The 27892-nt window shown below is 42.9% G+C and overlaps 2 protein-coding genes across 2 annotated transcripts; one reads left to right on the top strand and one right to left on the bottom strand.

Moving 5' to 3' along the window:
• Nucleotides 1-138: 138 nt before the first annotated feature.
• atp2a2a (ATPase sarcoplasmic/endoplasmic reticulum Ca2+ transporting 2a) lies at nt 139-19170 on the top strand. The gene is made up of 20 exons (XM_053324797.1): nt 139-630; nt 1743-1760; nt 1856-1938; nt 4901-5005; nt 6002-6140; nt 12530-12610; nt 13118-13203; nt 13375-13839; nt 15283-15371; nt 15495-15597; nt 15870-16001; nt 16103-16222; nt 16340-16558; nt 16725-17060; nt 17137-17357; nt 17484-17686; nt 17774-17859; nt 17950-18083; nt 18190-18307; nt 18770-19170. The coding sequence occupies exons 1-20, from the start codon at nt 513-515 to the stop codon at nt 19037-19039; spliced, it is 3126 nt and encodes a 1041-aa protein (XP_053180772.1). The 5' UTR covers nt 139-512; the 3' UTR covers nt 19040-19170.
• Nucleotides 19171-21688: 2518 nt separating this feature from the next.
• On the bottom strand, nt 21689-27024 carry anapc7 (anaphase promoting complex subunit 7). Its single transcript, XM_053324984.1, has 11 exons — nt 26819-27024; nt 25885-26071; nt 25320-25439; nt 25106-25217; nt 24765-24918; nt 24271-24413; nt 23942-24059; nt 23606-23802; nt 23301-23525; nt 23060-23210; nt 21689-22917 (listed from the first exon to the last, which is right to left on the bottom strand). The coding sequence occupies exons 1-11, from the start codon at nt 26917-26919 to the stop codon at nt 22728-22730; spliced, it is 1698 nt and encodes a 565-aa protein (XP_053180959.1). The 5' UTR covers nt 26920-27024; the 3' UTR covers nt 21689-22727.
• Between the last annotated feature and the right edge of the window lie 868 nt (nt 27025-27892).

Below are 27892 nucleotides of genomic sequence, written 5' to 3' on the forward strand. Positions count from 1 at the left end.
CTAGGTTTGAACGTAGCTCTCTCCGTTCATCCAATGGCGTGAGTCCACATGCAGTGCGGGGAAGAGGGGCAGCAGTGAGGCGCTTTGATAAAACCAGACTGTCAGCGCGGTGAGAAGCCACAGAGAGCTGCGCCACGGTGAGGCACGGCACGGCACGGTACGGTACGGTAGCACAGACTGGACTAGACTGGGTGAATGCAGTCCTCAACACGGGACACTGCCGCAGACACTTTTCCACCATTTTTTCGGAGATACGCGGACGCTCTCAGACTGAAGAAAAATTCATTTCTCGCCTGAAGAAAAAATCTCCCCAGCAGCAGGAGGACACGTTAGTCCACCGTTTGTAGCTGTCGATAGCCACCGGAGTGTGAATGCGCAGCTCTCAGTTGGCAAAGTATTTATTCCTCTTAAAGTATTGACTGTTTTTTTAAAGAGTCACACGGTAGCTTACGGCAGTGGGGTTTTTTTTTTGGAGGGGGTAAAGCTGTGTGGGAAGGAGCCGTCTGTCCGCCATGGAGAACGCTCACACGAAGAGTGTGGAAGAAGTTTATAGTTGTTTCTGCGTCAATGAGAGCACCGGACTTTCACTGGACCAGGTCAAACGACAGAAGGAGAAATGGGGCCTAAACGGTACGACACTTTAACCCGTAGACAGTACTGTGAATGAGACACCGTTCAAAAAATGTCATGTCATTGTAACATAGACAGCTCTGTTATCAACATCATCAGCCGGCCGGCTCCATAAAGTCCTTCAGCTGACGTCATCACTGGAGACCTCCAGGGTTTCCATCTCTTACACACTAACAAATGAATCATAACTCATTTACTGTAGCATTGTTAAACAGTGAGGCTGTCTGGTATGTGCTCCAGCTCGGTATTGTTTAATGGTAACACTGCTGCCTGTGATAACAGTGTTAAACATTTCCCCCGTGCTAGCATTGTTGACAGAGATTGTGAAATATGGTGACACTGTGTCACTGTTAAACACTGTAACCTTGCAGCATGTTCCTTAAAGTGAAACTGCAACTCATCAGGCCACATGTTGTCTGGAGAGAGGTGGCAGGCGTTTGACACTGAACAGTGGCCACAGGATCACTGGAGAGTCTGTCAGAGTTAATCTCTTCTGTCCTGGGCTTTAACAGCTGTTTTATATTAATATCACCTGGGAGGTCATGAAGGGTGTACTCCCTTCCCCCTTAAAACCCTCTAACTGACCTTTGCATTGATTGGAGCATCCCTATTTATTATTATTATTATTATTATTATTATTATTATTATTATTATTATTGTTATGTTATGAAGCTTCAAGATAGGCTATAGGATAAAAAGCATTCAATTAGTACTCTTCTTACTTGTCTTGAGTTTCAGTGCTGAAACAATTATAGTTACTTTTACTCCATCACTAAATGTACAGTACAGATCCTCACCACTTGTACATTGTGTGTGACTACATCACCATCACTTTGCGAAACCCGAAGTGAAACTCGGGATATTCTGGTGGTTTCAACACCAGCTTGTGTTAGTCTCAGATCTCAGCTCTCAGAACATACCGGGCCCCTCTTGTTTTCTAAGAGTCAGTTCCTGTATCAAGGAACAAAGAATCAGGAAGCATGTCTCCATCTGGCTTAAAATCTTAGATTTATTTAGACATCACTAACTTTCCTTTTTTCCCCCTCTCTTTTTTTTCTGTTTCCTGGATCATCTCTGGAATGACTCTCCACTCCACAAACACACACACACAGAGTTACCGGCAGAAGAAGGTAATCACGGCCGTCACTCACTGTTACTGTCATTTAAAGATAACATTTCTCCATGATGAATAATCTGTTTTTAACTAACTCTTTCCTCTTTGCAGGGAAATCTTTATGGGAGCTTGTCATTGAACAGTTTGAAGATTTACTTGTGCGAATTCTTCTGCTGGCCGCATGTATTTCTTTTGTAAGTATATCGCTACATTTTCCTGTTGCATGCATCCTCGTTTATCTCATTCTGAGCTGAATTGACAACTCATGTGCTTTTCACATTATAAATTCAACCCAGCTCTTGACCTGCTGATGTGTTTTACTCTCACCCTTCTCTTGCTTGTTATACCCAATAAATAAGACAGACGATGTACAAATAATCCCAAACATGAAGGGACTGCATCCGATAAACGGCTTCCTCTTTCCACCTCTTGACTGAAACAGTGTTTATGTGTGTAGCCATGACCGCAGATAGGATTATTATTAAGCCCTGTGTGATGAATGGCAGAGGGGGGGCAGTTTATGTAGTGCTGAAGTGTCAACGTCTTCAGTTTGGGTAACCCGGCTGGGGTTACACTCGCTTATTAGTGAGCTAAACAGCTGAGAAGGCTTGTGACCCATCTGAAGAATGGTGACAACAGCAGAGGCAGCAGCATTGAGTTGCTGTCACCATGTGCCAAGTAAGTCATTTGAGTGGTCAGGCATGGCTGCAGTGTAATAACTTACCCCGGTCCTGCTCGGGCCCCCTGACTTTTACTGCTGGACAGATAAATGTTTGATAGTGGGGCTGCCGTTGTGTAACAACAGCATCAGTATGTGTGCGAGCCCATTCAAGAGATAAGTGAAGAGCTCTTCATTGTGTTAGTGATATTGAAGGTGGTGCTGCATAGCGTGTAAATCACTTTTTATATTTGTTTCACCAAATTTGAAGCAAAAAGCACAGTTTCATGAAAATGTGACTGCTGAATAAGCAAGTTTGGGTTTTTTTCTGTGATAAAACAAACATGGAAGTGTTAATCGAAGGCTTTAGATGATGTACAGTCAATTTCTAAGCAAGGCAAGGCAGCTTTATTTATAGAGCACATTTCTTACACAGTGGCAACTCAATGTGCTTTACATAAAAACAACATATCAGATGATATGAAAGGAAAAACAGTACAATAAAACAGTAAAAATTAAAGTAACAGTAACATTAAAACACTAAAAAAGAACCCAAGTATACTACAAATAAGACAAAGTACAGAAAAATTAAGAGCGAAAGAAAATAAAAAGCTAGACTAAAATAGCATAAAATATGAGTGCAATATAATAATATTTGCATCAAAATGAAAGATTAAAATTTCAATTGCTTTAAAAGAGCTCAATCATAAGCACATAAAAAGAGAAACGTTTTCTACCTGGATTTAAACATTAGTCTTTTTCACCAACTCTTTGAAACTGCTGCACACTACAGAAGATTTCTAAAGAACATTCTTCAAGACCCGTGTGTCTGTGTGTCTGTGTGTGTGTGTGTCTGTGTGTCTGTGTCTGTGTGTGTGTGTGTGTGTGTGTGTGTGTGTGTGTGTGTGTGTGTGGGCTGGTATGTAGTGTGCAGTGCTCAGTCAGGTGATACAGAGGTGTCAGCGGCTGCTGTCTGACAGGGGAACAGAGCACCACTCAAGACCAAATTTGGGCCCTAACCCTTTTAGTGGGAGGGCTCACATCAGACACACACCCACCTCAATATGCATGTAATCACTCTCTTACTTTAATATGAATTCTGTTTGGAAGCACATCAAAGTCAGGGAATGAAATATATTGGCGTACCAGCAAAGTAGTTTCAAGTTTTCATGAGTTGTGTTTGCATGATTCTGTTTGCAGAGTCTGCACCTGCATTAAAGTGCTGTTGACATATATATTCAGGTTGAAACTAATCCAAATCAATTAGTTGTTAATCAAAAGCAGTAGCTGACTGTTTGATTGATTCATGATATAGGTCCTCATCAAGCAGAAATGTCCATCTTGCTTGTCTAATGTGAGGGCTTTTCTGTGTCTCTTTAGCTTTTGGACTGCTAGTCAGACAAAATAAGACATTAAATACATCACACTGGACTCTGGGACTATATTCTGACATTAAATGAATCTAAATGATAACTGCAAGGTTAATCAGTAATGAAAATGATCTTCAGCATGTGTGTGTGTGTACATCATTTTATGTGACTTGCATTAGGGCACCATTAAGCACCGTGCCCCTGTTTTGAAAAAAAAAAAAGCTATTAAGTTACGCCTTGCCGTTTTAAAATGTCTTTGGCATCTAACACAGCAGGGCACTTAGGTCTTATTGAGGTTGATTACTTTATTGCATTATGGGACAGTAACTAATTGCTTGTGACATTCAGGGTAATTTTAGGCCAATTTTCACAGGAACAACAAACCAAATGAGACTGCGGGTCAGGGTAATGTCATTTTTTTCCTGGCAGTGGAGATGCTTCTATTATAATCTGTGCGGCAGCGTGGAGGCCAGCGGTTCGGTGTTGTGATGATGGGCGTCAGTGTTTCTAAAAGGTTTAAGTAGTTCCACTTCATAGAGAGGTCTGACTGTGTTCATCTGACTTCCTGGCGACATGTTTTGTATGATTGCACTGAAAAGTCTTTATCAGGGAGCTTCTTGTTCTTGTTCCTGCACCGTTCAAACATGCTGTGCTGTGTTGGAAGTTAGAAAATCAATAAATACAAATATCAACAGCCGGACACAGTGGAGAGAATAAATGATCAGTTGTTATCTAAATCTAACTTAAAGACAGGAAGCTGTGCATTCAAGTATGATATGAAGTGTTTAGGCTGATCCTATTCATATTTTCCACCGTGCATGAAGTTTAATAGAAGAACTGTGTGGGATGATCCTCTGTTGTTCACAATATCTGCCTTTGATGTTAAGCTTCTGGTGGCTGACAAACATCTGAACCCTCAAAATGATTATTAATGGAACACTGCTGTCACAAAAAAAGCTCTTCCTTTTTAAAAGATTAAAAAACCAGCCCAGTTAATATAAACGCATCATCTATTTCTTTCAGTATTTATATGTCGTGAGCAACTTTTTCTATTTGATTTCCCCTCTTCAGATTTTATTAAGCTGATGCTGACTCATGTTTCTGTTTCCTGTGCTGTGGTTTTTTCAGGTCCTAGCCTGGTTCGAGGAAGGAGAAGAAACTATCACAGCCTTCGTGGAGCCTTTTGTAATTTTACTCATTCTTATAGCCAACGCCATCGTCGGTGTGTGGCAGGTGAGAAACGTTCCCTTCCCGATAAGTCTAAAGTATTTAAACCTCTCCTTATTTCCTCTGTATTTAGGGAATAGCTCTGGAAAGCATTGTGCTCTTTCTGGAAGCTTTTCTTCTACAGATTAAATGCTTTTTTTGTCAAAGCATACACATATTTGTGAAGTAGCAGAATGATCTATTTTCTTTCTAATGTTATAAGCTTTTCAATACAGATTTAAACCATTAGGCTGATTTCAGCAGTATAAATATGTGCAGCATTTAAACAAGTGAAATGTATGTTTAAATGCTATGAAAATCAACTAGGTGTGTATCAAAAAAGGACAGATACTGATATTAGGACACCGAGCTAAATCCAACACCACGTAGCATTAGCATGAACTACAGCATCCAGAATGTTCAAATAAAACCTCTCTTAAAAAACTTAAACAGCAGCTAAAGCCAGCTCAGTGTGCTTATCAACCAATCTTATTTTATTGAGATAATAAATTTAATTTTCACTGTGGACCAACTTTATTTTGTACTCCTATGTTCAAAGTTATTTTTTGCATCTCATCCCTTTTTTTTTTTTTGGAATCTTATTTTTGTGAAGAGGCGCAGTCTGTCAGTTGTCATCGGCAGCCTTCATCACTTTCACATGAGTCTCATCTTCAAGTGTTGTTTCTTTTCCTCCCCCTGTGATATTATTTTTGATGTGTTTTTTGAAAATGTGTGGGCAGTGTGCTCTGACTGATGTGGTTTTTTCTCTCGCTGATGAAGGATGAAGATTCTGCTGAAGGATTAAATTGAGGAGTCTTGAAGAGAGAGAGAGAGAGAGAGAGAATGATGTGATTTATATTATCATATTTTCACCTAAATGTCCCCAGTCGAAGCCTCATAGGATAAACACCCCGCTCAGAATAGCCCAGCAGAGTTAGGAAGATACATATTTTAGTGTTTGTGATTATTATGAGGTCATCCCAGTGCAAATCTGAAATGTAAACTCATTTTCTCCTCCACTAGGAACGTAATGCCGAGGATGCCATCGAGGCGCTTAAAGAGTACGAGCCCGAGATGGGGAAAGTGTACCGGCAGGACAGAAAGACGGTGCAGAGGATCAAGGCCAGAGACATTGTGCCTGGAGACATTGTGGAAGTCGCCGGTACGTCCTAGACCGTGCACATCATTTTAAAATGTGCAAGGCTGCTCATTTCTATTGCTTGAACTTCATTCTGAGGCTGAGGGTGCTCTGTTGCTTAGCTTAGAGCCAAAAAAAGTCCAAATGTGAAAGTTTTAGATGTTCGCTTGCAGATTTCATTTAGGTACAAGGGAGCATCTGAATATCACACGACCCTTAACTAGGAGCCAAGCTTGAAAACTGGCAGAAAATGAGCAATTTAATGCCACCGCGGCTGCTATCAGAAAAGTATTGTTTGTCTGTGAAAGAGCTTCTTCCATACATGCTTTTTTTAGCCATCAGAGAAGTGGTGAGTGGTTTTTTCTTTTTTTTTTTATGTCGTTGGTTGTGTGTGTGCAGCTCTGCCTCAGGTGAATCCTACTTTGGACAGAACATTGGAGTCTACATCCCTAAGTGCCACTGCAGAGGTGACTCACCCTGTAAGAATGATGTATTTTGAGATGTTCTTATTAACCCCTTGTCTCAAAGGGCTTGGGTGCAAATAGTATTAAGGCCCTTTTCTTTTTTTTACTCAGAATATGTGTGTGAGGCCAAACACGCACACACACACACACACACACACACACACACACAAGTTCAGGCTCGCTCAAATAACACACTCGCTGCGTCCTCACAAGTCAACAGCTTTCCTCCTGTGCAGCATGTGAACCAAGCGCTGCAATGATTCATGCTGCTGAGGTCCAGTCAGCATATTTCAGCAGCTGAAACCCTGAGGATGTAAAGCTTTGATTTTTCTGTTGTGCTCTTTCCCCCCTTTTTATAGCACACACACACACACACACACACACACACACACACACACACACACACACACACACACACACACACACACTTGTACAGTTTTGCAGAGGGCACACTGGTGTGTTGAGGAATGCCGGAGATCTCGAAACACTACTGTTATCTTGATACGTGGTTTAACCCCAAGCCATTGAAGTGATGCGTGTTTTTTTTCCCCCTTCTCTGTGCATAGTGGTAGGTTTTATTTTTAGTCTTAGTAGTCTGTTTAGATTATGGAATGCTGTATTTATAGCAGGCAGTGACAGTCGTGAAGATGACAGGTGTCTGGTCCTGCTCCACGCGTGCCCCTCCCATCCCAGCTGGGGGCGGGGGGGGTTGACGTGGGACAGTGTTCAGCAGGACGCCGGAATGACCTTGACAAGGGACGGAGCAGGAATGTATTGAAGGGGTGGGGGGGGATTAAAAATATCCCCTTTTATAGCATCATACAGTACGATTTGTTTTTAGTTGTCAGCCTGAATCATGACATTTTTGATTATGTGTTACAGGAGAAGACGGGAGGAGAAAGTTGAATTATTTGGCTCAGGTTAAAAGAGAAACTTGCAGACACTTTCTCATCTCGCATATTATACTGCTCCTCTGGTTTATTTTCAAAACTCTTGATCAAAAAGACTGGAGGCTTTGCTGTCAGCAGCTCGAGGCTTACTTCCACAAAAAAAAAAAAAAAAAAAACGAGCCCCCCCAGCAAGCGGATGTTTCATCCTGCAGTCAGGGAGAGAAAAAAAGCTCATCAGCTTCAACCGACTTCCCAAAATCCTCCGAATATCCTCCACAATGCTCCCTGTCAGACCCCCACCTCCCCCTTCAACACCACCACCACCCCCAAACCTCTCCTCTCCTTTCTTTTCTTTTTTTTTTTTTTTTCAATGAATAATATTTTCCTCAAGCTCCAAAGTGACCCCTGCCATGCGGAGGAGGAGGAGTGCGGTGACGCAGATGCTGCTGCCGTGTCTCCGAGCTGTAGCCGAGGTAGAGGACGCGGAGAGACGAGTCCTCTGTGGATCGCCTCAGCTGTGAGAAGAATAGCCCTCAGCCAATCTGAGCCGCTGTGGGTTCTGAGCTGGTTTTGAGCGCTGCCGCCTCCTACTCGCTCCCTCATCGGCTTTAAAATTATTTCTAAACTCCAAAATTAAAGCGTGGATTAATTGTTTTTTTGCCCTCATCTATCTACATTTCTCTGAGGCTTGGTTCTTTTCATTTTGGTAGTTTTTCAAGTCTTTCCCAGTCCACTCTGCAGCTCTCTTGTTGATTACACCAAAACCAAACTCCTGACATGTCCAGAAACCTCACCAGCATACAGATCCGCAAATTTGCCTCTCCTCCAAAAAGATCCAATACGTACATTCAGCAACATTTAAGCAGGTTTTTGTGGATTTTACGCTTTTTAATTGGGATGTGCGAGTGCCAACAGCCAATTAATGCTGATTAAAGGATTAACTTAGCCCTCTTAATAAACCACCATAATAATACAGACACTAGCTGATAACCTGTGGAGTTCAGTAGCTGCTGTAGCTGTAAGCCAGTGGATTTGACACAGCACAGCACACATTGTACTGCATGTTGCCAGTTTACAGTTCAGTGTGGACTGTGGAGGGCTTGCAGCAGATTTGGACGTCAGCCTTTTTCTCAGAGCAGCTGAAGCTCACAGGGTTTGTTCTCTGCTGCCTGTGAAGTTGTGGAGTCTGGGAGTGACTCGAGGGGAGGTGGTGGGGGGGTCCTGTATGAGGGGAGGTCGGGGGTTAGTATAGGGGGAGGAGGATCTCTGCTCCTCTCTGCTCCTATTGTGTTGCAGAGAGATGACCTTATAGGGAAGCAGGATAACCGTCCTGCCCCGCCGTGCTCAATGCACAGCGGCCCTGCCCATCAGCGCCCGCACCCTCCACTAAGATTCCAGACACCACGGATAGTACGTGGCATTTAATGCGGTCTGGCAAGCATCCGTTGTCACTGAGGGACTATCTTTTGGCATTTGGTTCCGGCTTGTCAGCAAGACCGAGAGAAACGGTCTCATCTTGCCGACCCTGGAGGAAACTTTAGACGGTGTAGTGATGTGCTGCACACAAGCACAGAGGTTTACATCCTACCACACAGTGCAGGTTGAAGCTACTGATCAGTGAAGTTGCAAACATGATTGCAAGCCAACACATAATATCTGCTGTTAAATGACTCAAGTACCATTTATGACCGCAGTAATCCTCCATCACTGAACAAGGCTTCCAGTTTTATACAGACTATTCAGCCTGCCACACTGGCATTGTTGTGCCTAAGTCATCCAGCAATGACTGCTGGGAATCCATGCTATGCCGTCAGCATATAGATGTGATAGTGAGAGGTCAGACTTTAATGAGGCTCTGACATGAAGACATGAGGAGACATATGCCATGCCATATTTATGCCATATTTAACATGACATTACATCCAGTTTGCTAATGGTTTCCTCTATGATGCGTTTCTACTTTCACAAGATGTTTTTCTCTGAAACTTTAACACCAGAAAGTCCAAAGTTCACCTCCTTGCAGCCTTAATTCGTCTGCAGCATGAACCTTTATGTGTGGGCTGTGAAGCACAAACTAGTTTAAACTGTTACTGTTTTTTTGGGAGTCATATTTAATTACATCTGGCTTAATCTACATGTCTTTTTTTTTTTTACAACGCTCTGCTGAGTTCCCAGTTTATTTTGATAAGGGCGTTCGTGCTCCCAAGTCCCGGGACAGGTTTTGCTGCCATGGGAACAGAAACTGTTTGATGCTGCTGCTTCACATTCATAACAGACAGAGGGCAAACCACAGATCTCTGGGAGGCTGTTGTAAAGATGGTGCTTACATAACGGAGGTTGTAGGTGAGGATCAACTTAAAAAGTCAGCAGCGGCCATGAGTTTCCATCTGTGACACAACACAACAGAGAGAAGACAGAGAAGTCGACAAACCAGTCAGCAGTCTGTAAATATTATGTATGTAAATATGTAAATGCACCAGTCAAACGCTGTTAAAATATTAAAGTGGCTGGTAGATTGTGCACATTTTAAAAAGTTAATGTCCCACCTTGATGTAAATATCCTCCAGCAGCCAACTGCTTCACTAAACAGCACTTTTTTCTGCCTGTGTTTGCTGTTAAAATAGTGATATATATGAACGTGTCTCACTGAATGTCTTTTCTTAGTAATACAGTTAAGAAAGGATGAGGAAGCACTTGTGAAAAAGCCACATTTGAAATGCAGAACCAAGATCAGCAGTTTTTATTTCCATATCGATTGTGCTTGCGACTAGTCATGGTAACACATTTTCACTAGTGCACCTGACAGTTAACGCTAAATTAAGCAGAGAATAAGAAGGAGAAGTTAGTGTTTTTCATGTTCCACACTGCTGTTGAGCGTATTTCCATCTTGACTTGACAAAGTATTTGCATGATTGTAGCCGTTGAGAGAATCAGTAGGAGCCAAGTCAGAAATCTGCAGGATCCTTCACCTCGTCGACGCTTCTAAAACGACCCTCTCAACGTGACAGCAGCCTGGCATGTCAGCCTTTTGTTCTGCTGCCATCAGCACATGGAGCCTCCTGGCCAGCCCCCCCGCCCCCCACACCCCCACCCTCCACCCTCCTAAGGTAGCCTGGATCGTCGAACCGGGCTCTATCCCCCCCCCCACACACACACCTCCCCAACATACAACAGGGGCATTTGCCAGTCAAAAGCTGGCAGCCTCAGCTCAGTCGCCTCGCCTAGCGTGCCGTTGAAAGGCACCTCTGGGGGGTCGTGTTGGGTGCAATATCTCACTGGGGTCTGAGCTTCTGTCACTGTAAAAAATGTGCGGACTCTATGATCTGTTGGCAAGAGCAGGAGTGAGAAAAAAAAAAAAAAAAAGTGGCTGTGCCCGAGGAAACGCTTGGACCGCGACCAAGTAGGATGTTGACACAAAGGGACAGATGATATACACACACTTCATCAGAGCGGGCCTGCGGTGTATAACATAGCCTCGGGGACATTTCCAGTGTTTCACTAAGTCACAGAGTCATAACACTTAGCAGCTGCTCTCTTTGTCCAAGCACATCAGCAGGCACCATTGTTCGAGCACCATGTTTCTTGGCTCTTAGAAGTTGTCAGCAATTCTTTAAAAGTAATAACAGGAAGTGCTACACAGTCATCGAGGATGTCATTATAAAGCTTTTGGCCTCTAAAGTAACCACTTTGCCTTTTAGTTCCTGTGGTGCAGCTAAAAGTAATCCTTTTAAAAACATCCCTACATGTGTAGTTATCCAATCAGCAAGTGAACTCAGGTCTCAGTTTGTGTTTTTAAACTGATAGTGACTCGACCATCTGTGATTCAGGTTGTGTGACCTTCCCAGAAGCGACTCTTCCATTGCGCTTGTTTTTCCAGGTTCGGATGGTTTAAAGATGTGACACTAGAGTCACTTCTCAGAAAAGCTGTCACTGCCTGTCTTGATTGGCCAACGGCTGCTGACAGATCAGAATCCCTGGCACCGCTGTCAGGACATCTAATACGCTGACAATCATCCAGGTTCTCACAGGACCGTGACTCGGTAGCGAGAGGTCGCGAACCCCAAGAGTGTTTAAAGTCACATTCATTCTAACAAGTTAGAAATGTGTACAAATGTAGACGCCTGCTTGTTAATGGGTTAGCAAGATGAGGCGGTGTCATGATAACTTGCCGCCACACAGTCTCGTCTTTGTCTTATTCCTGTATCTGTGAAGGTGGCAATGATGTGTTAACAGCTGCCACATTTAAACCTGATCAGAGCAATGAAGAAACATATTGAGCTACATCCCTGTCCCTTCTTTCAAGGGCACAGGGGGGTTTTGTTCGCCTCAAATGGGAATCTGGCACAATGGCTCACTGGTACATTTGACCAAATCTTTGCTTGTTTTGAGTATTTTCGCTTTGACTTCATCTCGATATCTACGCGTTACAACCTGCTAGATTCTTAGATATTTAACAGCGTTCTCCGAGTCGTACCTGCACTATATTCTTGGTCACAGTCTTGAATCAACGTGACACAATTTGCATGTCTAACTAAGTAGGCCTATATGCAGACTACGCCCAACAGAACTGTGCCATAGCCTGAACCATTTCCCTAGTTTCTGTTGCCTTTATCTACCATTAGGAAAGCTGAATTGGGTCACCGCAATTCTGATGTACCCAAATTGGCCTTTTTCCTCAGAGACGGGCCTTTTATGGCTCGCGAGTCCTTCATTTCATCCTCTTTCTTTGGCTCTCCTTCTCTTTCCCTACAGCGATGGCAGCAGAGCTCTGTTAATGAGCTGTGCTTCATGGCTTTAGTTTACACTAACACTGAGTTACTGCCTGCCGAAAACAGACAAGATCTCATCGCTTAAATCTTCATTTAGCTTGGACACTCAGCAGCACTGTACTGTATCAGGAGTGTATGGGTGGACTCAGTGTTAGTGGACAACTCTTAATGTAGTGTGAAAAACTACAATGCTTGTGTCTTACAAACAAAATCTTTTTTGTCCTATTTCCATTAGTGTGTTCATATATTTAATATGTTTTCTCTCTCATCTTGGCTCTGTTTCCTTACAGTCGGAGACAAGGTGCCTGCTGACATCCGCATCTGTTCAATCAAATCAACAACCCTGAGAGTGGACCAGTCCATTCTGACTGGTAAGACTTATCTGCTGATGGCTGATAAAAATGTTAGGGGAAAGAATTAGATGGCTTGGAATAAACCCAAGTAGAGTTTCAATTTGTTCTGATAACATGGGCAATTTTTACTCATAATTCAGCAACAAATAAAAAAGTGACAAAGGTTTAAATCTTCTATACAAGGACTCTGCTTTTATTCACGGCTCAGTAGTATTTCTTTTTATGGTTAGTATGTTCATTGCCAAACTTTACAAGAATTTCAGGGTCTCCATTGATGTCTTTATGTAAAAATAAGAGCCTACTGTTATCCAAGATGAGCAGATCAATCCTGCACCTGTGTGAAGAAAAAGGTTAACTGGGTGACAGTGAATAAGATCATTTGAGGTTGCTGAGAAAAGAGTCTCATGACAACTGAAACATTCATGAACCTTTAAATATCAGTGAGGCAGCATGAATGATCCCAGAGACCATCTGCTGACACAAACTCAAACTGATTTCATCTGATGCTATGTATTGTCTTTGTAGGCGAGTCAATCTCCGTCATCAAACACACCGACCCCGTGCCGGACCCCCGCGCTGTCAATCAGGACAAGAAGAACATGCTCTTCTCTGTAAGCACAGCTCTCTCACTGAGTAATCAAACATCCTGTCCATGTCCCTTGACATCGCTGTTTGTTTAGTTTCTGTCGACTTCCTGGAAAAAGTCATTCCTGCTATCTGAAGATGTGTGAGATGTTATCAGACGAACTTGAGCTGACATGTCTATCACTTTTTGGTTCCAGGGCACCAACATCGCAGCTGGGAAGGCCGTGGGTGTGGCGGTGGCCACCGGCGTCAACACAGAGATCGGTAAGATCCGTGACGAGATGGCGGCCACCGAGCAGGAGAGGACGCCCCTGCAGCAGAAGCTGGACGAGTTCGGTGAGCAGCTCTCCAAAGTCATCTCCCTCATCTGCATCGCCGTGTGGATCATCAACATCGGGCACTTCAACGACCCCGTCCACGGAGGCTCCTGGATCCGTGGGGCCGTCTACTACTTCAAGATCGCCGTGGCACTGGCCGTTGCCGCCATTCCTGAGGGTCTTCCCGCCGTCATCACCACCTGCCTGGCCCTGGGCACCCGCCGCATGGCCAAGAAGAACGCCATCGTCCGCAGCCTGCCCTCTGTGGAGACCCTGGGCTGCACCTCTGTCATCTGCTCTGACAAGACGGGTACCCTAACCACCAATCAGATGTCTGTCTGCAGAGTGAGTCTCAAACACACACACACACACACACACACACACACACACACACTCACACACTTTCTCTCTCTCTTGGTGCATTGCTGAGTAGCTTGGTCATCAGTGCTTTGTCATCTTTGTTGCTGGCTGTGTTTGTAGAAGGTGATGTCAGTGACTGGGTAAATCACTTCCAATACACTTGTCAGCTAAAACGTTAACAATGTTTGTGCAAAGCGAGCGTATTGCTGTTGATTGGGTTTCCAGGTTATTTAACAAGAAGGCAACATGCTGCCGCTTCTCTAATCTACATCAAGCTGTTGGATGACTTGCAGTGCTGCTGTTGCATAACTGACCTTGCGTCACCGAGCTGCAAAGCAGCCAGCCTGTAGTTCCTTTCACTCTCTCTCTCTCTCGCTCTCTCCCACTCTCTCTCTCTCTTTCACTCTCTCTCTCTCTCTCTTTCACTCTCTCTCTCTCTCTCTGTGTCTGTGAGTGGCACCCCAGCCCCAGTTGGCACCACATTAAGAAGACATCTCAGCATTTATTAAACTTTAATCCGCTTTTGTTGCCTGTTCAGTGCTTTCTTAGAACTTTGGCATAGACTGAATTAGACTCAAGGCATTAATTTACAGTTTCTTTTTTTTTCTTTCTTTTTTCAAAATCAAAACTGTTGTTTCACTGTCTATATTGTTCGAGCCTCATGTTGCTCTGGCCATGATAAGGTAGCTGTGTGAATGTGCAGTTACTGCAGTTACAGTGATTTATTGGGATTCACAGTGAGCTGTGTGTTAAAGTACTGAAAACAGAATAAATTAGCCTTCAGGAAACACAGACAAAAGCCTTTGAAGATGTGAGCTAATTGAATTTACACTGCTGTCTTAAAATAAAGTCAAGCTATCTTCTTACTAGTTTTCAGGTAACAGTTGGTCTTGTCATGAGGGAAAAAAGCAGCTCCAAAATTCAGTGTTTGGCTTCTGATTCTGATTGTCATTAACCATGCATTGATATAATCAATCCCTGACTAGCTGTGTGTGTATATGTTGTGTGTTTGTGTGTGTTTGTGTGTGTTTGTGTGTGTGAGGATAAAAGCTTCCTGCGGGAGCTCGTCTGGCACTGCAGCTTCTTTCCTTTTGGGAAGAGCTTCTCATTTTACTCAGGCATCCTGGCAGTCTCTTGTGTTTACGTATGGGCAGAAACAAAACAGCCTTTTTTGACATTAGGCAGCGAGCCACCCAGCCCGGCCCTCACAATGACATACACACACACACACACACACACAAACTTTTAACACTGCAGACTAATTTAGAATCTAAACACAGCTCTCATTCTTCAGGTTCACTTGGGATTTGTGTGGTGTCTGCTGCCACCTGCTGTGCCAGTGAAGTCATTGGCAACTAATTAACATGACATGATCAAAATGCTATTTTGCTGTTTTTCATGTTGTTCATTCTTTTTTTAAATCCCCAGATGTTCATTATGAACAAAGCCGAGGGTGACAGCTGCTCTCTGACAGAGTTCACGATCACAGGTTCTACCTACGCACCTGAAGGAGAAGTGTGAGTATCATTCAAACTATGATGTGTCACTGATAGACTGTTATTTTAAGGAAATAGAGTTCTAAGTGAGTTAATACATTTTGAGGTGTTGGTAGAAGGGTGATGGTTTGTACTTTTCCTCAGGTACCATGATGCAAAACAAGTGCAATCCTCCCAGTATGATGGACTGGTTGAACTGGCCACCATCTGCGCCCTGTGTAACGACTCCTCCCTGGACTTCAATGAGGTCTGAACCCTGCCTGTATCTCACTTAATACACCAGACTCACAAAGAGTGTAATATTGGCTAGTATTTCATTGCATTTCATAAGGACTTTACACTGCAATAATGTAAAGAGTTTTAGTGTTCCGAAAAGGCAAAAATGACATAAATGATAAATGTTGGAGGTACATAAAATCAATAAATTCTATATTTGTGAGTTGAAGTGAAATAAGGTCTATGGGCAAACCCAAAATGTTCATGTCAGATTTTCTGATGATGAAAACATTATTGTTTCAGGTGAAGGGCGTGTACGAGAAGGTTGGCGAGGCCACAGAGACCGCACTGACCTGTCTGGTGGAGAAGATGAATGTATTTGACACCGACGTCCACAACCTGTCCAAGATTGACAGAGCAAACGCCTGCAACTCTGTGAGTGACAGTGACTCTCTCCCTCCTGCTCACACTGCACATTTTTCCACAGCTGCCGCTCAGCAGCTTTTCTCACACTGTTTGTCTTTTTGTCGGATCAGGTGATCAAACAACTGATGAAGAAGGAGTTCACTCTGGAGTTCTCTAGAGATCGGAAGTCCATGTCTGTCTATTGCACCCCCAACAAGTCCCGTTCTTCCATTGGCAAAATGTTCGTCAAGGTATACTGAACTTGGATTTGTCTCATCTTCTGACTTTACCTCAGCTTTGCTTTTGATGCCATGTCAGTCCTCTGCTCTGCTGTCAATATTTGACATATTTGCTCTAACCCCTTACAGGGGGCCCCAGAGGGAGTTATTGAGAGATGCACCCATGTCAGAGTGGGAAACAGCAAAGTTCCCCTCACCAAAGGCATCAAAGAGAAGATCATGTCTGTGATCCGTGATTACGGGACAGGTTCTGACACCCTGAGGTGCCTGGCTCTGGCTACACGAGACAGCCCACCGAAGATGGAGGACATGGTACTGACCGACATTGCCAAATTCTCCGAGTATGAGGTGAGTCTTCATTTCATTTCTGGGACTGTTGTTTGGATGTTTTAACAAATTTTAAAGATGAAAGATGCTCTCAGAAGAGTAACTATGTTTTCTAGGTAGGATCAACTAGACTTACTCTACAAATAGACATCAAACAAAAGTCACATCTTTTTCTTTCCGTATCCAGTCTGACCTGACCTTCGTCGGCTGTGTCGGCATGCTGGACCCTCCCAGACAGGAAGTGGCCGCCTCCATCAAGCTGTGCCGTCAAGCCGGCATCCGCGTCATCATGATCACAGGGGACAACAAAGGCACAGCTGTGGCTATCTGCCGCCGTATTGGCATCCTGAGCGAGGAGGATGACATCACCCGCATGGCCTTCACCGGACGAGAGTTTGATGAACTGTCACCCTACGACCAGCGCGAGGCCGTAACCCATGCACGCTGCTTTGCCCGTGTCGAGCCTTCACACAAATCCAAGATCGTTGAGTTCCTGCAAGGATTTGACGAGATCACTGCTATGGTAAGAAGTCTAATACCTATAATCTAATCTTCATCATCTTTGAACAACTCTCCTTTAACACAATGTTTGTCCACAGACGGGCGACGGAGTGAACGATGCCCCTGCCTTGAAGAAGGCAGAGATTGGCATCGCCATGGGCTCTGGCACTGCCGTGGCCAAGTCAGCCTCTGAGATGGTCCTCGCCGATGACAACTTCTCTTCCATCGTGGCTGCTGTTGAAGAAGGCAGAGCTATTTACAACAACATGAAGCAGTTCATCAGATACCTCATCTCCTCCAATGTAGGGGAGGTTGTCTGGTGAGTCCCTACAAGATCAGATAGGAACACTTCATTACCCAGATACGATCAGGCCTTTTAGAGTTCGATGTTCAGACTTTGTCCAGTGTGTGTGTACAGTTGATAACCAGTTATTTCTCTTGATAGCATCTTCCTCACTGCAGCTCTCGGCTTCCCCGAGGCCCTGATCCCAGTCCAGCTGCTCTGGGTCAACCTGGTGACTGACGGCCTTCCTGCCACCGCCCTCGGATTCAACCCCCCAGACCTCGACATCATGGAGAAGCCTCCCCGCAATGCTAAGGAGCCCCTCATCTCTAGCTGGCTCTTCTTCAGATACCTGGCCATTGGATGTTAGTTGTAGTAGTACTTGTATCAGAAGAGTTTCTAATCTGACTTCCAGCAGTTTGATCACGATATTTTTGTGTGTTTTCTCACAGGCTATGTGGGAGCTGCCACAGTGGGAGCTGCTGCCTGGTGGTTTATTGTCTCTGAAGATGGACCCCAGATCACTGTGTACCAGCTGGTAAGTCTGCCTGTCTGAAAGATCGGCCCCTCCAGCTTTGCTCAGCTCTTTGTCCTCTCCCCTTACTCTCCTGCCTCCCTCTCCCCACAGAGCCACTTCCTCCAGTGCACCCCAGACAACCCAGAGTTCGACGGACTGGACTGCCACGTGTTTGAGTCACCCTACCCCATGACCATGGCTCTGTCTGTGCTCGTCACCATCGAGATGTGCAATGCTCTGAACAGGTAAGTAGCCTTTCAGAGAGGGAGGGTAGCAGGATCATTGACAGTCGAGGATGAAGGGCAAACTGTATAAATGACCTGTCATCTGTGTTCCCTCCTCTGTCTGAAGTCTGTCGGAGAACCAGTCCCTGCTGAGGATGCCTCCTTGGGAGAACATCTGGCTACTGGGGGCCATCTGCCTCTCCATGTCCCTCCACTTCCTCATCCTATATGTGGAACCTCTGCCTGTGAGTTAAACACCATCAGTTCATTCAGAGATCACTGGAGGGCACTACGTCACTCAAAAGCTAAATTCAGGGTTGCCTGGAGCTTCCTGCAGATCACAGGTTGAATTTCAGGAGTTATATAGCTCATGTGGTTTATTTGCCCCCTAGTGGTTGAATAGCTTTATTACAAACATGTAATAAAAATTTAACAGCTCCTGCAGCGTCACATTTAGAATACAAGCAGGAGAGTGGTGTTGATCTTCTCATCTAACACCTGAAAAAATGAAAACATTTATTAATCAGTAGTAGTTAATTCCCTTAACTACTAGGCTGCTAGATGCTGGTCCTGTATACTGTAGCTCGATGGATAAAATGTAAAGTGGTAGAGGCTTTTCTCTCACTGGATCCACCCACGCTGACAGAGTACTGGTCCTGTAATAAAAAGTAGATGTAATATTTAATTACTATCACGCTTTTCTTCAGGTCATCTTCCAGATCACCCCTCTGGACGCGACCCAGTGGATGATGGTGCTGAAGATCTCCCTGCCAGTCATCCTGCTGGACGAGCTGCTAAAGTTTTTGGCCAGGAACTACTTGGACTTTGGTAAAGAGCTGGAGAAGCCGGCCAGCAAAGGCTGCTCTCTGTCTGCATGTACCGAGGGCATCTCCTGGCCCTTCGTGGCCATCTCCCTGCCCCTGGTGCTGTGGCTCTACAGCACTGACACTAACGTGTCTGCCATGTTCTGGCCCTGACTGACTCCAGTACACTACCCTCCCTGTGCACCAGTGTGAAGTGGACATTAACACACAAACATCTAACACCGTTACATTACTCGGAAAACAACTTAGAGTCAACACCTTGCACCTGCTTTGGCAGGCTGTCTACTGTCAGATTTCGGGAGGGAGGGTGGGATAGGAAGGGGGGGAGGGGGCTGGGGGATTTAGTCATATTTTAATGACTTTGCCTGACATTATGTCCACATCGTGTGTTGTATTTCACCATCAAGCTTTTCTCTCTTTTGATCCCCCTTTTTTGAACAGTTAGAGACGCCCGCAGTGTCGGAGCCATGTGTTGAGCTGTACAGAGAATTTACACTATTTTATAATAATTAATATTTTGTAATTTTTTCGGGAGGGGTTGTGGGGATAGGAATGCTGGATGTAGAGAGGACATATAGTACAACATTAATAATCTGGGGGGGGGGGGGGCAGACACGTAAACATATTTGCCCTGGCGTGAGTCTCTATTGTCATTTTTGAGCTCCGTGCATCGTGTTCATTCATTATTTTCTGCACTAGGCAGAGCACAGCTACCTCAATGCTGTTAATATGACCATTACTACACACATATGTCGTAACAACCATTTCATAGATTTTCATTTGAAGTGTTGAGGTAAGCACCAGTTTCTTTTGCAGTAGAGACAAAGCCCTCACACACATTTTAAATCTTTTTATTCACAATTTTTTTCTGTGTGTGAAGAGAGAAGCGAGGACAAACATGTTACCAGTTTGATCTGAGATTTTTTTTATATAAAGCCTGTTGTTAAATTTGTTTACTTGAAGAAAATACTTACATTCTTTCTTTTTTTTTTTTTTTTTTTTAACAGTTTTTCGAGATTCAGTCTCAATTTTCAGTCTTAATTTTACATCAACATTACTTACAGTCATCTTTATAATGTATAAATGTGCACATACTGTACTTGAATATGTAAAAAAAGATAGTCTTATCAACTGAGCACAATATGGACAGTTTAAAGTGGAGCGGCGTGAGGCTGAGATGTCATTGAATAGAGTGTGAATATCTGTACATAGCACACAAACTCAAATCTCTGTATAGATTTTTGTTTCCTGTTGTTGTTGATGTCAAAAATGCTCCATAACTTTACACTAGTTTACTTAAAGTGTGTTCTTAGACTTTCTGCATGCCTGCTCCAATAATCCCAAGCCTGTGAGTGCTTTGACTTTTTTTTTTTTTACTTTTCAATCTAACTGTTGTTTCTTCCAATGCCTCCCACCTGTTTACCTGCAGAGTGAGTACACATTGACCTGCATGCCAACCAGCGCTCCCGTCTCTCACGTGGTCACAGCTTCTCAGCCTGTCGTATGAAAAGATGCACAGTGATAACAATACGTATTTTGAATAGGATTTTTTTAATATATACTTTTAGTGGTACAAGAGTAAGAGAAAATAATTTAAAGTATTTGGTGTGTTTGTTTCAAAATGCCTTCATTGTCACTAAGTGCCAGGTACATGCTGAGTAGAAATTAGGAGCCTTGTGCATTTGAGACTGGTATGGTGTTACTATTGCTGGTTATCTGTGATAGTAGGCTAGATGGCATGTTTTGGCAACTAGCAGAGACACTGACATTAAACACAAGACTTGGTATTTACTGTTTTTTAATTTTTAATTTATACGTTTTCTTTTTAAATGATCATAATTCTCTGCTTGCCCACAGCTAGGCCTTTATATATTTGCCTTGTCTATGAAAACGAATATTGATAAATTGATATGCTGCTTTTACCTTTGGCCTGTGATTCTGGTGTCCATTGATTTGATTCTTCTCTTCTCTTTCTTTCTTTTGTTCTTTCTTTGCAGCAAAGGCCAAGTAAGCCCACCTCTACTCTAAATTCCTCGCAGAAACTTTGGTTTTGTTTTGTGTTGTGCATGTGTGTTGTGGGCAGCACATCTTACAAGAGCTGCATGTCAGTTAAGTAATCTGAAGACGGGGCTCATTAAAAGTTCATACATGTTTGTTTTTTTATAGAATGGCCACAAATAAATGTCTGATGAAAACTAGCCAATCCCCACCTCATCGGTCCTTTCATCCTCCTGCATGAAGAGCCTTAGATAATGATACGATCCTCATGCCATCTTTTTAGACTAAGATCTTAGTACTGTGTACAGTAACTTGTACAATATTCCACGGTGCATGTCTGCTGAATCAGCCATCTGTTTTACCAGACTTGTGTAATAGACGATGTATAGTATTGGTATATAGCATAGACATTCGTCAGATAGTACAGATGTTAAATAAGCTCAAAAACACAGTTCATCTTTCCTAAGGAAATACTTTTATGGGATATTTAAAAACCAAACAGACTTTTTTTTTTTTTTTTGCTTTGCACTGAGATGTGCAACATGTTCGGAGCAAATTTTGCCGTATCTGAGAAGGCAGACGTGCAGCGGTGCAGTGATGAGAGTGGCAGGCAGTCCCTTCACTGGCATTTTTTGCCTAACTGCTGTACTGTATTTTCAGAGATGATTGTACAATGTATCACATGAACTTTGGTTTCAGGTAAATAAAACTGTCATACATGAAGAGTTTACTCAATGTTCTTTGTAATGTGTCGTCTATTCATTCAACTTTTTTTTTTTTTTTTTTAAAGAAAATGGACAAAAAGAGTGTTTAATGATTTTATTATACATTTTTAAAAATATGTACAAAATACTATAAACATTTGTTTTGAAATGGTAAAGTAACACTTCCCAACCTAAGAATGAGTCAGTGATGGTTTTTTTTTTTTTTTATACAGAGAAAGGCAGACAACACGCACAAAAATAAGGACAATTATACAATACATGACAAATTCTGATGAGACAGAATTAAAAATGAAACTTTTAGTGAGCAGCAGAAATATTATACATTGTTACTTTTTTTTTTTTTTTTTTTTAAACAGACCTCAAGTATCTGTTAGAGAGATGTGATTGTGATACTTTGACATCTGGACCTTGTTGCCTCTTGCAGCAAACAAGTGAGTGTCGGCCTCAAACACAACACAAATTAAAAACCTTTGCCCTGCTGTAACACATGTTGAGTAGAACACCAGCCATTTTGGGCCTGAACCTGGTTTTGCTATCATACTGGTTGATTCTGACCATTGCTTAAGTGTACACCTTTGGCTGGTTATAGTTACACTGCCGAAAAAGCTGTCATTTTTAAAATTCAGGTTGTATTTTATAATACCTGGAACCTATTTCATCCAAATGAATGGTGTAACTTAATTTTTTAAAAGATGTCTCACCACAGGTCTAGTAACCAAGCATCTCAGTTTTAAGACTTTAAGACTTTGGTTCACAGCTGTGTAGACAAGCAAACCAGAATCAAGTGCTCCAGTGGTGTGCTTGATAACACCGTCAGGATGATGGCTCTAAAATGGCTGGAGTTGTGCATCAAGCTTCACTTCAAAGAAAACCAACAAAACAAAAAAAAAAAAGCACTGAAGTCCTCCTGTAGCTGCACTGCAAACCTGGGCGTCACCTCATCCGGGGGTCTCTGAAGCAGGCAATGTCTCCGTGTTCACCTCTGTGGTCACGACGCGAGGTGTGAGGAGCGGTGTGAACTTCAGAGGCCGCCTCGTCTTGTTAGGCCGCCCTGATGGCTGAAGGCCTTCCCCCCCTCCCCCGTAGGCTGCAGGGTGTTAGGAGGCGGTGGCCCTGGGTCACTGCATACCGAACCACTGTTCCTGATCGGCCCACTGAGCCGCCTCGCTGTCGCTGCCCTCCAGGTCTCCGTCCTCTCCGCTGCCCTCCATGTCGTCGCCGTCTAGCTCCACCGTGGCGTCCGTGGGGCTCTCTTCCTTTTCCATTTTCTGCATGCCTTCTAGAGACTTCTGATCGTTGGGATCCAGACTTAGAAAAGAATGAAAGAAAAACAGGCTGAACCCATCGACAGAAGGAGAGGAATCCTGACCCTGACTGATATTCACATCGTAAGTGGAAGTTTTATGAACATTGTTAGGCATTAGAATAAAAAAAAGTCATCTCTGGTTACCTTAATGCTATACTATACTGATCCATGGCTTCTTGGTAATCATTGACAGCGACCAGGAAATCTCCCAGCATCCTGTGCAGAACGCAATCACTCTGATTGGCCAGGGCGTTCCGGAGCAGAGCGATCCCTTCCTCATATTTCTGTTCCCTACCTTTAAGAAAAGACACAACGCTTGTTACAACAAAACCAGACACTTAAATATTGACACATCAACGGCCCACTACATCACAGTCATACGTACTGAGCAGTTCGGCCTTTTTGACCACGGCCTTGGTGTAGTCGGGTCTCTGAGCCAGAGCTTTGTCCAGCAGGGTTTTGGCTTTCTCCTGAGTCACAGGATCTTCTAGGCACACCGTGGCAAGGATGGTCAAAGTCTGCGCGTTGGCCCCCAGAGTCTTATAGATGTTATTGGCCATCCCCATAGCCTCTCTTATCCCATTGGACGCCAGGTAACAGTCAATCAGACCTGTGGAGGAACAGCTGTTATAGTGATGTAGAGACCGGTGGAAACAGACATCTGAAAACATATTTAAAAATCAGACGTGCCTTCGTAGCAGTCCAGTCTGCAGGGCGCCAGACGCATGGCCTCTCTGAAGTGGATGATGGCTTCCTGAACGCGGCCCATGTTTCTCAGCGCCGCCCCCTTCAGCAGCAGGGCCTGCACGCTGTTGCTGTTCAGCTGGATGGCCTTTGCTCCCAAGTAGAGAGCTCTGGAGTATCGCTTGCTGTAAAAGCTGTGACAACTGAACAGAGACACGTAAAAAAAAAAAAAAGATGAAAACTATTAAAACAGGAGAACGCAGAGTTATATTTGCAGTACATTGTATTGCAGAAAATCAGGAACTCTGAATCAGCCCTAAAAAAGAGCTTTGCGGCACTTACCCAGAAATGACCCAAGGCTCAGCGTGCTGGTCTGAGATATTAAACAGTCGGCCTCCCAGGACCTCAACGTCCTCCAGGTGGCCCTCACGAGCCATCAGGTAGCCGTACACATCCATTCCTGACAAAAACAACAACATAAAACTGAGTCAAACATAAAGTCCACATCTCATTTTATTACACAGTATATGCTTCCTAAACTCCTTTCAGACATTCATTTCACTCCATAACTATTTTGATGTCATCTTTGAAAACAAGTTGTTCTTCTCCCATTAATGTGACTACATTCATGATAGTTGCTAAATTAATCAATAATTAGTCCTGCAGTGTACCTTTGATGAGATAGGGGTCCAGCATCTGGGCTTGTTCAAATTTGAGGATGGCGTTCTTCGTGTCACCAGCCCTGAAGTAGACATCTGCCAGGCTCACCAGCAGGTCCACGTTGTCCCGCAAAAGAGACTTCTTCTCCAGAGAGCTGAGACGGCACGAGAGAGATGACGACACACATCAATTAAACAATTACATTAAACAGGCATGGTAATATTGAGTTACTTACAAAGAATGACTATGTTTATACACACACACACACACACACACACACACACACACACACACACACACACACACACACACACACACACACACACACACACACACACACACACACACACACTAGTACATCCCAGGTTTGATCTCATTCAAGGTTTATATGGTTCTAATCATATCCCAGATTCTAATCATCAGCCACTCATTTGTGTATAAACAGAAAGCTGGATAAAGTTTCTGTAACCAGGATCTGACTTTTACATGAGTAAATCCTCCTCACCAGATGGTGTTGATGGCTCTTTGATTGTCACCAGCATGTATGAAGGCGTATGCTTTTATCCAAACAGACAGCCAGTCCAGGTTGGGGATACTCTGGATCACATCCATGGTCATGGACGCCACTTCAGCTCCTTTGACTGATAAAGAGAGCAGGCCTGGGTGGAGATAAAGCAAAAACACTTCAGTCATACAATCTTCAAAAGGTATATTGGAGTGAGAGATCCATTTAAAGTCCCAGCAGAACTTTGGAGAACGTGTTTGCACATACAGGAGAGCTGATAGACTTTAGCAGGTAGAAGTGTCTCTGCAGGTTAAATGTTTATTCACTGTTGTCATACACACCAATGATTGCATCCAGGGCGAGGGGGCACTGTCTGAGGACTTCTTTGTAGCTCGTGACAGCGGAGCGCTCCTGACCAGCTTTCCTGTACAGGTTAGCCAGCATCATGTTGATCTGAGGAGAGAAAAAACAATAACATCCATTTCTTCTAAACAGATTTCACATTTGCAAAATGATTGACACAATGGCAGTTTTTCTTGAGCTGTCACAGCCTACCTTTGGAGTTCTCTGTCTTGAGGGAATCCCATCAAGCACTGCGATGGCGTCTTTATCCAATTTCAAGATGGTGTAGCATTCAGCGATCTTGTATTTTACCTCTATCTCTGAGGGCAAACTCTGAAAGACATGAAATTATATATCACTGGTTTAATTATGTTATTTTTCCTACAACCATTCAACTGTCAGTATGGATCTAGGAAAGATTAACCTTCATCATAACAGACTTTCAGGTGTTCTGGTTGTGGCTGGTTATTGGAAACATCAGGAAAATTGACAGAAATTGTTTAAACTAGTATCTTTTAAACAGTAGGTTGTATCCTTTTACATCCTCAAATAACTTCTTGTCACTTTCTGAATACATTTTGACATCTTTGTTATTTTCATTGGTCATAAAATACTACAGCCCACATTAGGAGTTTCCTATGATCGTCAAGGTGCAAAACATTGCATGATACCATCATTAAACATATATTCCTGCACTAGTTATGTTCTGTTGTGACACACACTGAATAGTATCACAGTTTTAATTTACAATTGAAAAATGAAGTCTTATCCAACATACCTGTGCCTGTATGTTAGCTGCAGCTCCACCAGTAGAAGTTCGGACTTTGGATGTCTTGCTGAGCACCTTCTTCTGTTGCAGTGCCATACTGTACTTGCATGCAGCATTACGATACTCTTTATCATGGAAGATGGCATCTGCGTGATAAACCAACAGCTGGTACTTCTGGGCTGGTGAGAACAGCTCTCTGGATTCAAAGAAATATAAATAATAAAATTATTAGACTACAGATAACATAGTAGAAGATGTCTGTCTTAGGCACACAGGATAATGTAAAATGTTGGAACTGCACAGGCAAATTGATAGTTTCCTTGAGCATACAGAGACAAGCAGAACAAATGGTAGTTTAAAATGATACACTACAGATCAGCTTAAAAATGACTATTCTAAATATAAGTAACACAGCAAATAGACAGTAAAAGCCACTGCTTAATATAGCTTTTTTTACACAGAAACCCTTCTTCAGTGCCTCCTGCTTATAACACATGATGTCCTATAATAACAATAACATTGTTCAGTGGTGTGACAGTACAGGTGTAACATGACCATCAGCTGTAATTTAAATCATCCCCACTATACTGTATAATACTGTGAAACGAAAAGAAGCAGGTAGTACACAAAATATGAAGTCATCCCAAACATAACTTACCTACTTTAAATTCATAACATTTGAAGCTAACTGCTAATAGCAAAAAGCATAACTGTATAGGACTATTTCTTGGACAGAGAAAAAATCTGTACGTTCACGTTTCACTTCATAATATATCTTAACAATCTAATTAACGTAATAATAAGGGGTGAGTGTCTATTTGGATTCATTAAGAAGCCCAAGCTGTGTAATGGTTATACTACTTCACATCATCTGTATATATCATTGTGTTGTAGAAGAGAGCCCTTTCAGGAAATACACGGAGCCCGCGTTGACATTACTTACGGGTTGTTATTACTCATCGTCAGCAGTAAACTGCTCAATATCCGGACGTTGGAGTGAAGGCCAGCAGCAGCCATGTCCCGTACGTGATCTATGACATTCATTTTAGCTTTAGTGAAAGGCTTGTTTTGAGTTATCGTGTCACGTTAAAAGTTTCAGCTTGTAAACAGCTAAGGCTAGCTAGGTTAGCTTCTGGTGTATTAAATATGGCGCCGCTAACTTCCCTTCCGCATAGTGTTGCCTTTAGGTGCTCTTCAAAAGCTCCTATTTTTTCACACTCCGATTGTGAATACGACGTTCCCAACAAATCTGCGACTTTTAGCAGTACATTTGATTTGTTTGTTTTTGTTTTTGTTTTTTTAAACTCTAGTTTGAGCGTAGATATAGATTTTGAAAATGTGCCACGTAACATGGGAAATAGGCAATCCAATGTGTATAAATTGTTCCTTCAATAGATTAACTAAGGCCGTTTATGCACAATAAACACAAATATATCCGATAGTCATGAACGCATTCTTGTTTTGCTGCAGTGATAAGGTTTATTAAAAAAATAATGTTGTGCAGCTTCATTTTACTTTGTTTTGGGGAAACAATAATGATTAGTAGCAGTAATAATATAAATGAAACACCTAAAAAAATGTGAAAAGATATCTGCCCTGTAGCCACTTGCTACTGTATATAATTTTCAATCAGTAATTTCTTTGTTTAGATTATATGTGTATACATAGGCCTACTTGTCTAATAAAAATGATTCTGATTCACTCCTGCCCCATGTCTTACAACAACAATACCTTTAAAAAACCTGTATCCTTTTTTCCCGTCACAGACTGCCTCTGAGTCTGAAATTACACAAATGTGGCTAAAACTGAAGTACCTTGGGCAGATGTTGTTTGTGCTCCACTTCACAAGTGCTCCTGTCTGTTCAAGGCATGTCACAACATTAGAGATGCATTTTCTCCCTCTGACCTCAACCCTTTCATCTAATAAATACCATGCCTACAAACAATATGTGCAGCTATGATAAATTCTGTTAAATGTATAATAACTGGTTGACTCTGCTGGTATATGAGTAGAAGA

This window comes from Scomber japonicus, chromosome 9 (genome assembly GCF_027409825.1).
Source record: "Scomber japonicus isolate fScoJap1 chromosome 9, fScoJap1.pri, whole genome shotgun sequence".
Taxonomy (NCBI): Eukaryota; Metazoa; Chordata; class Actinopteri; order Scombriformes; family Scombridae; genus Scomber; species Scomber japonicus.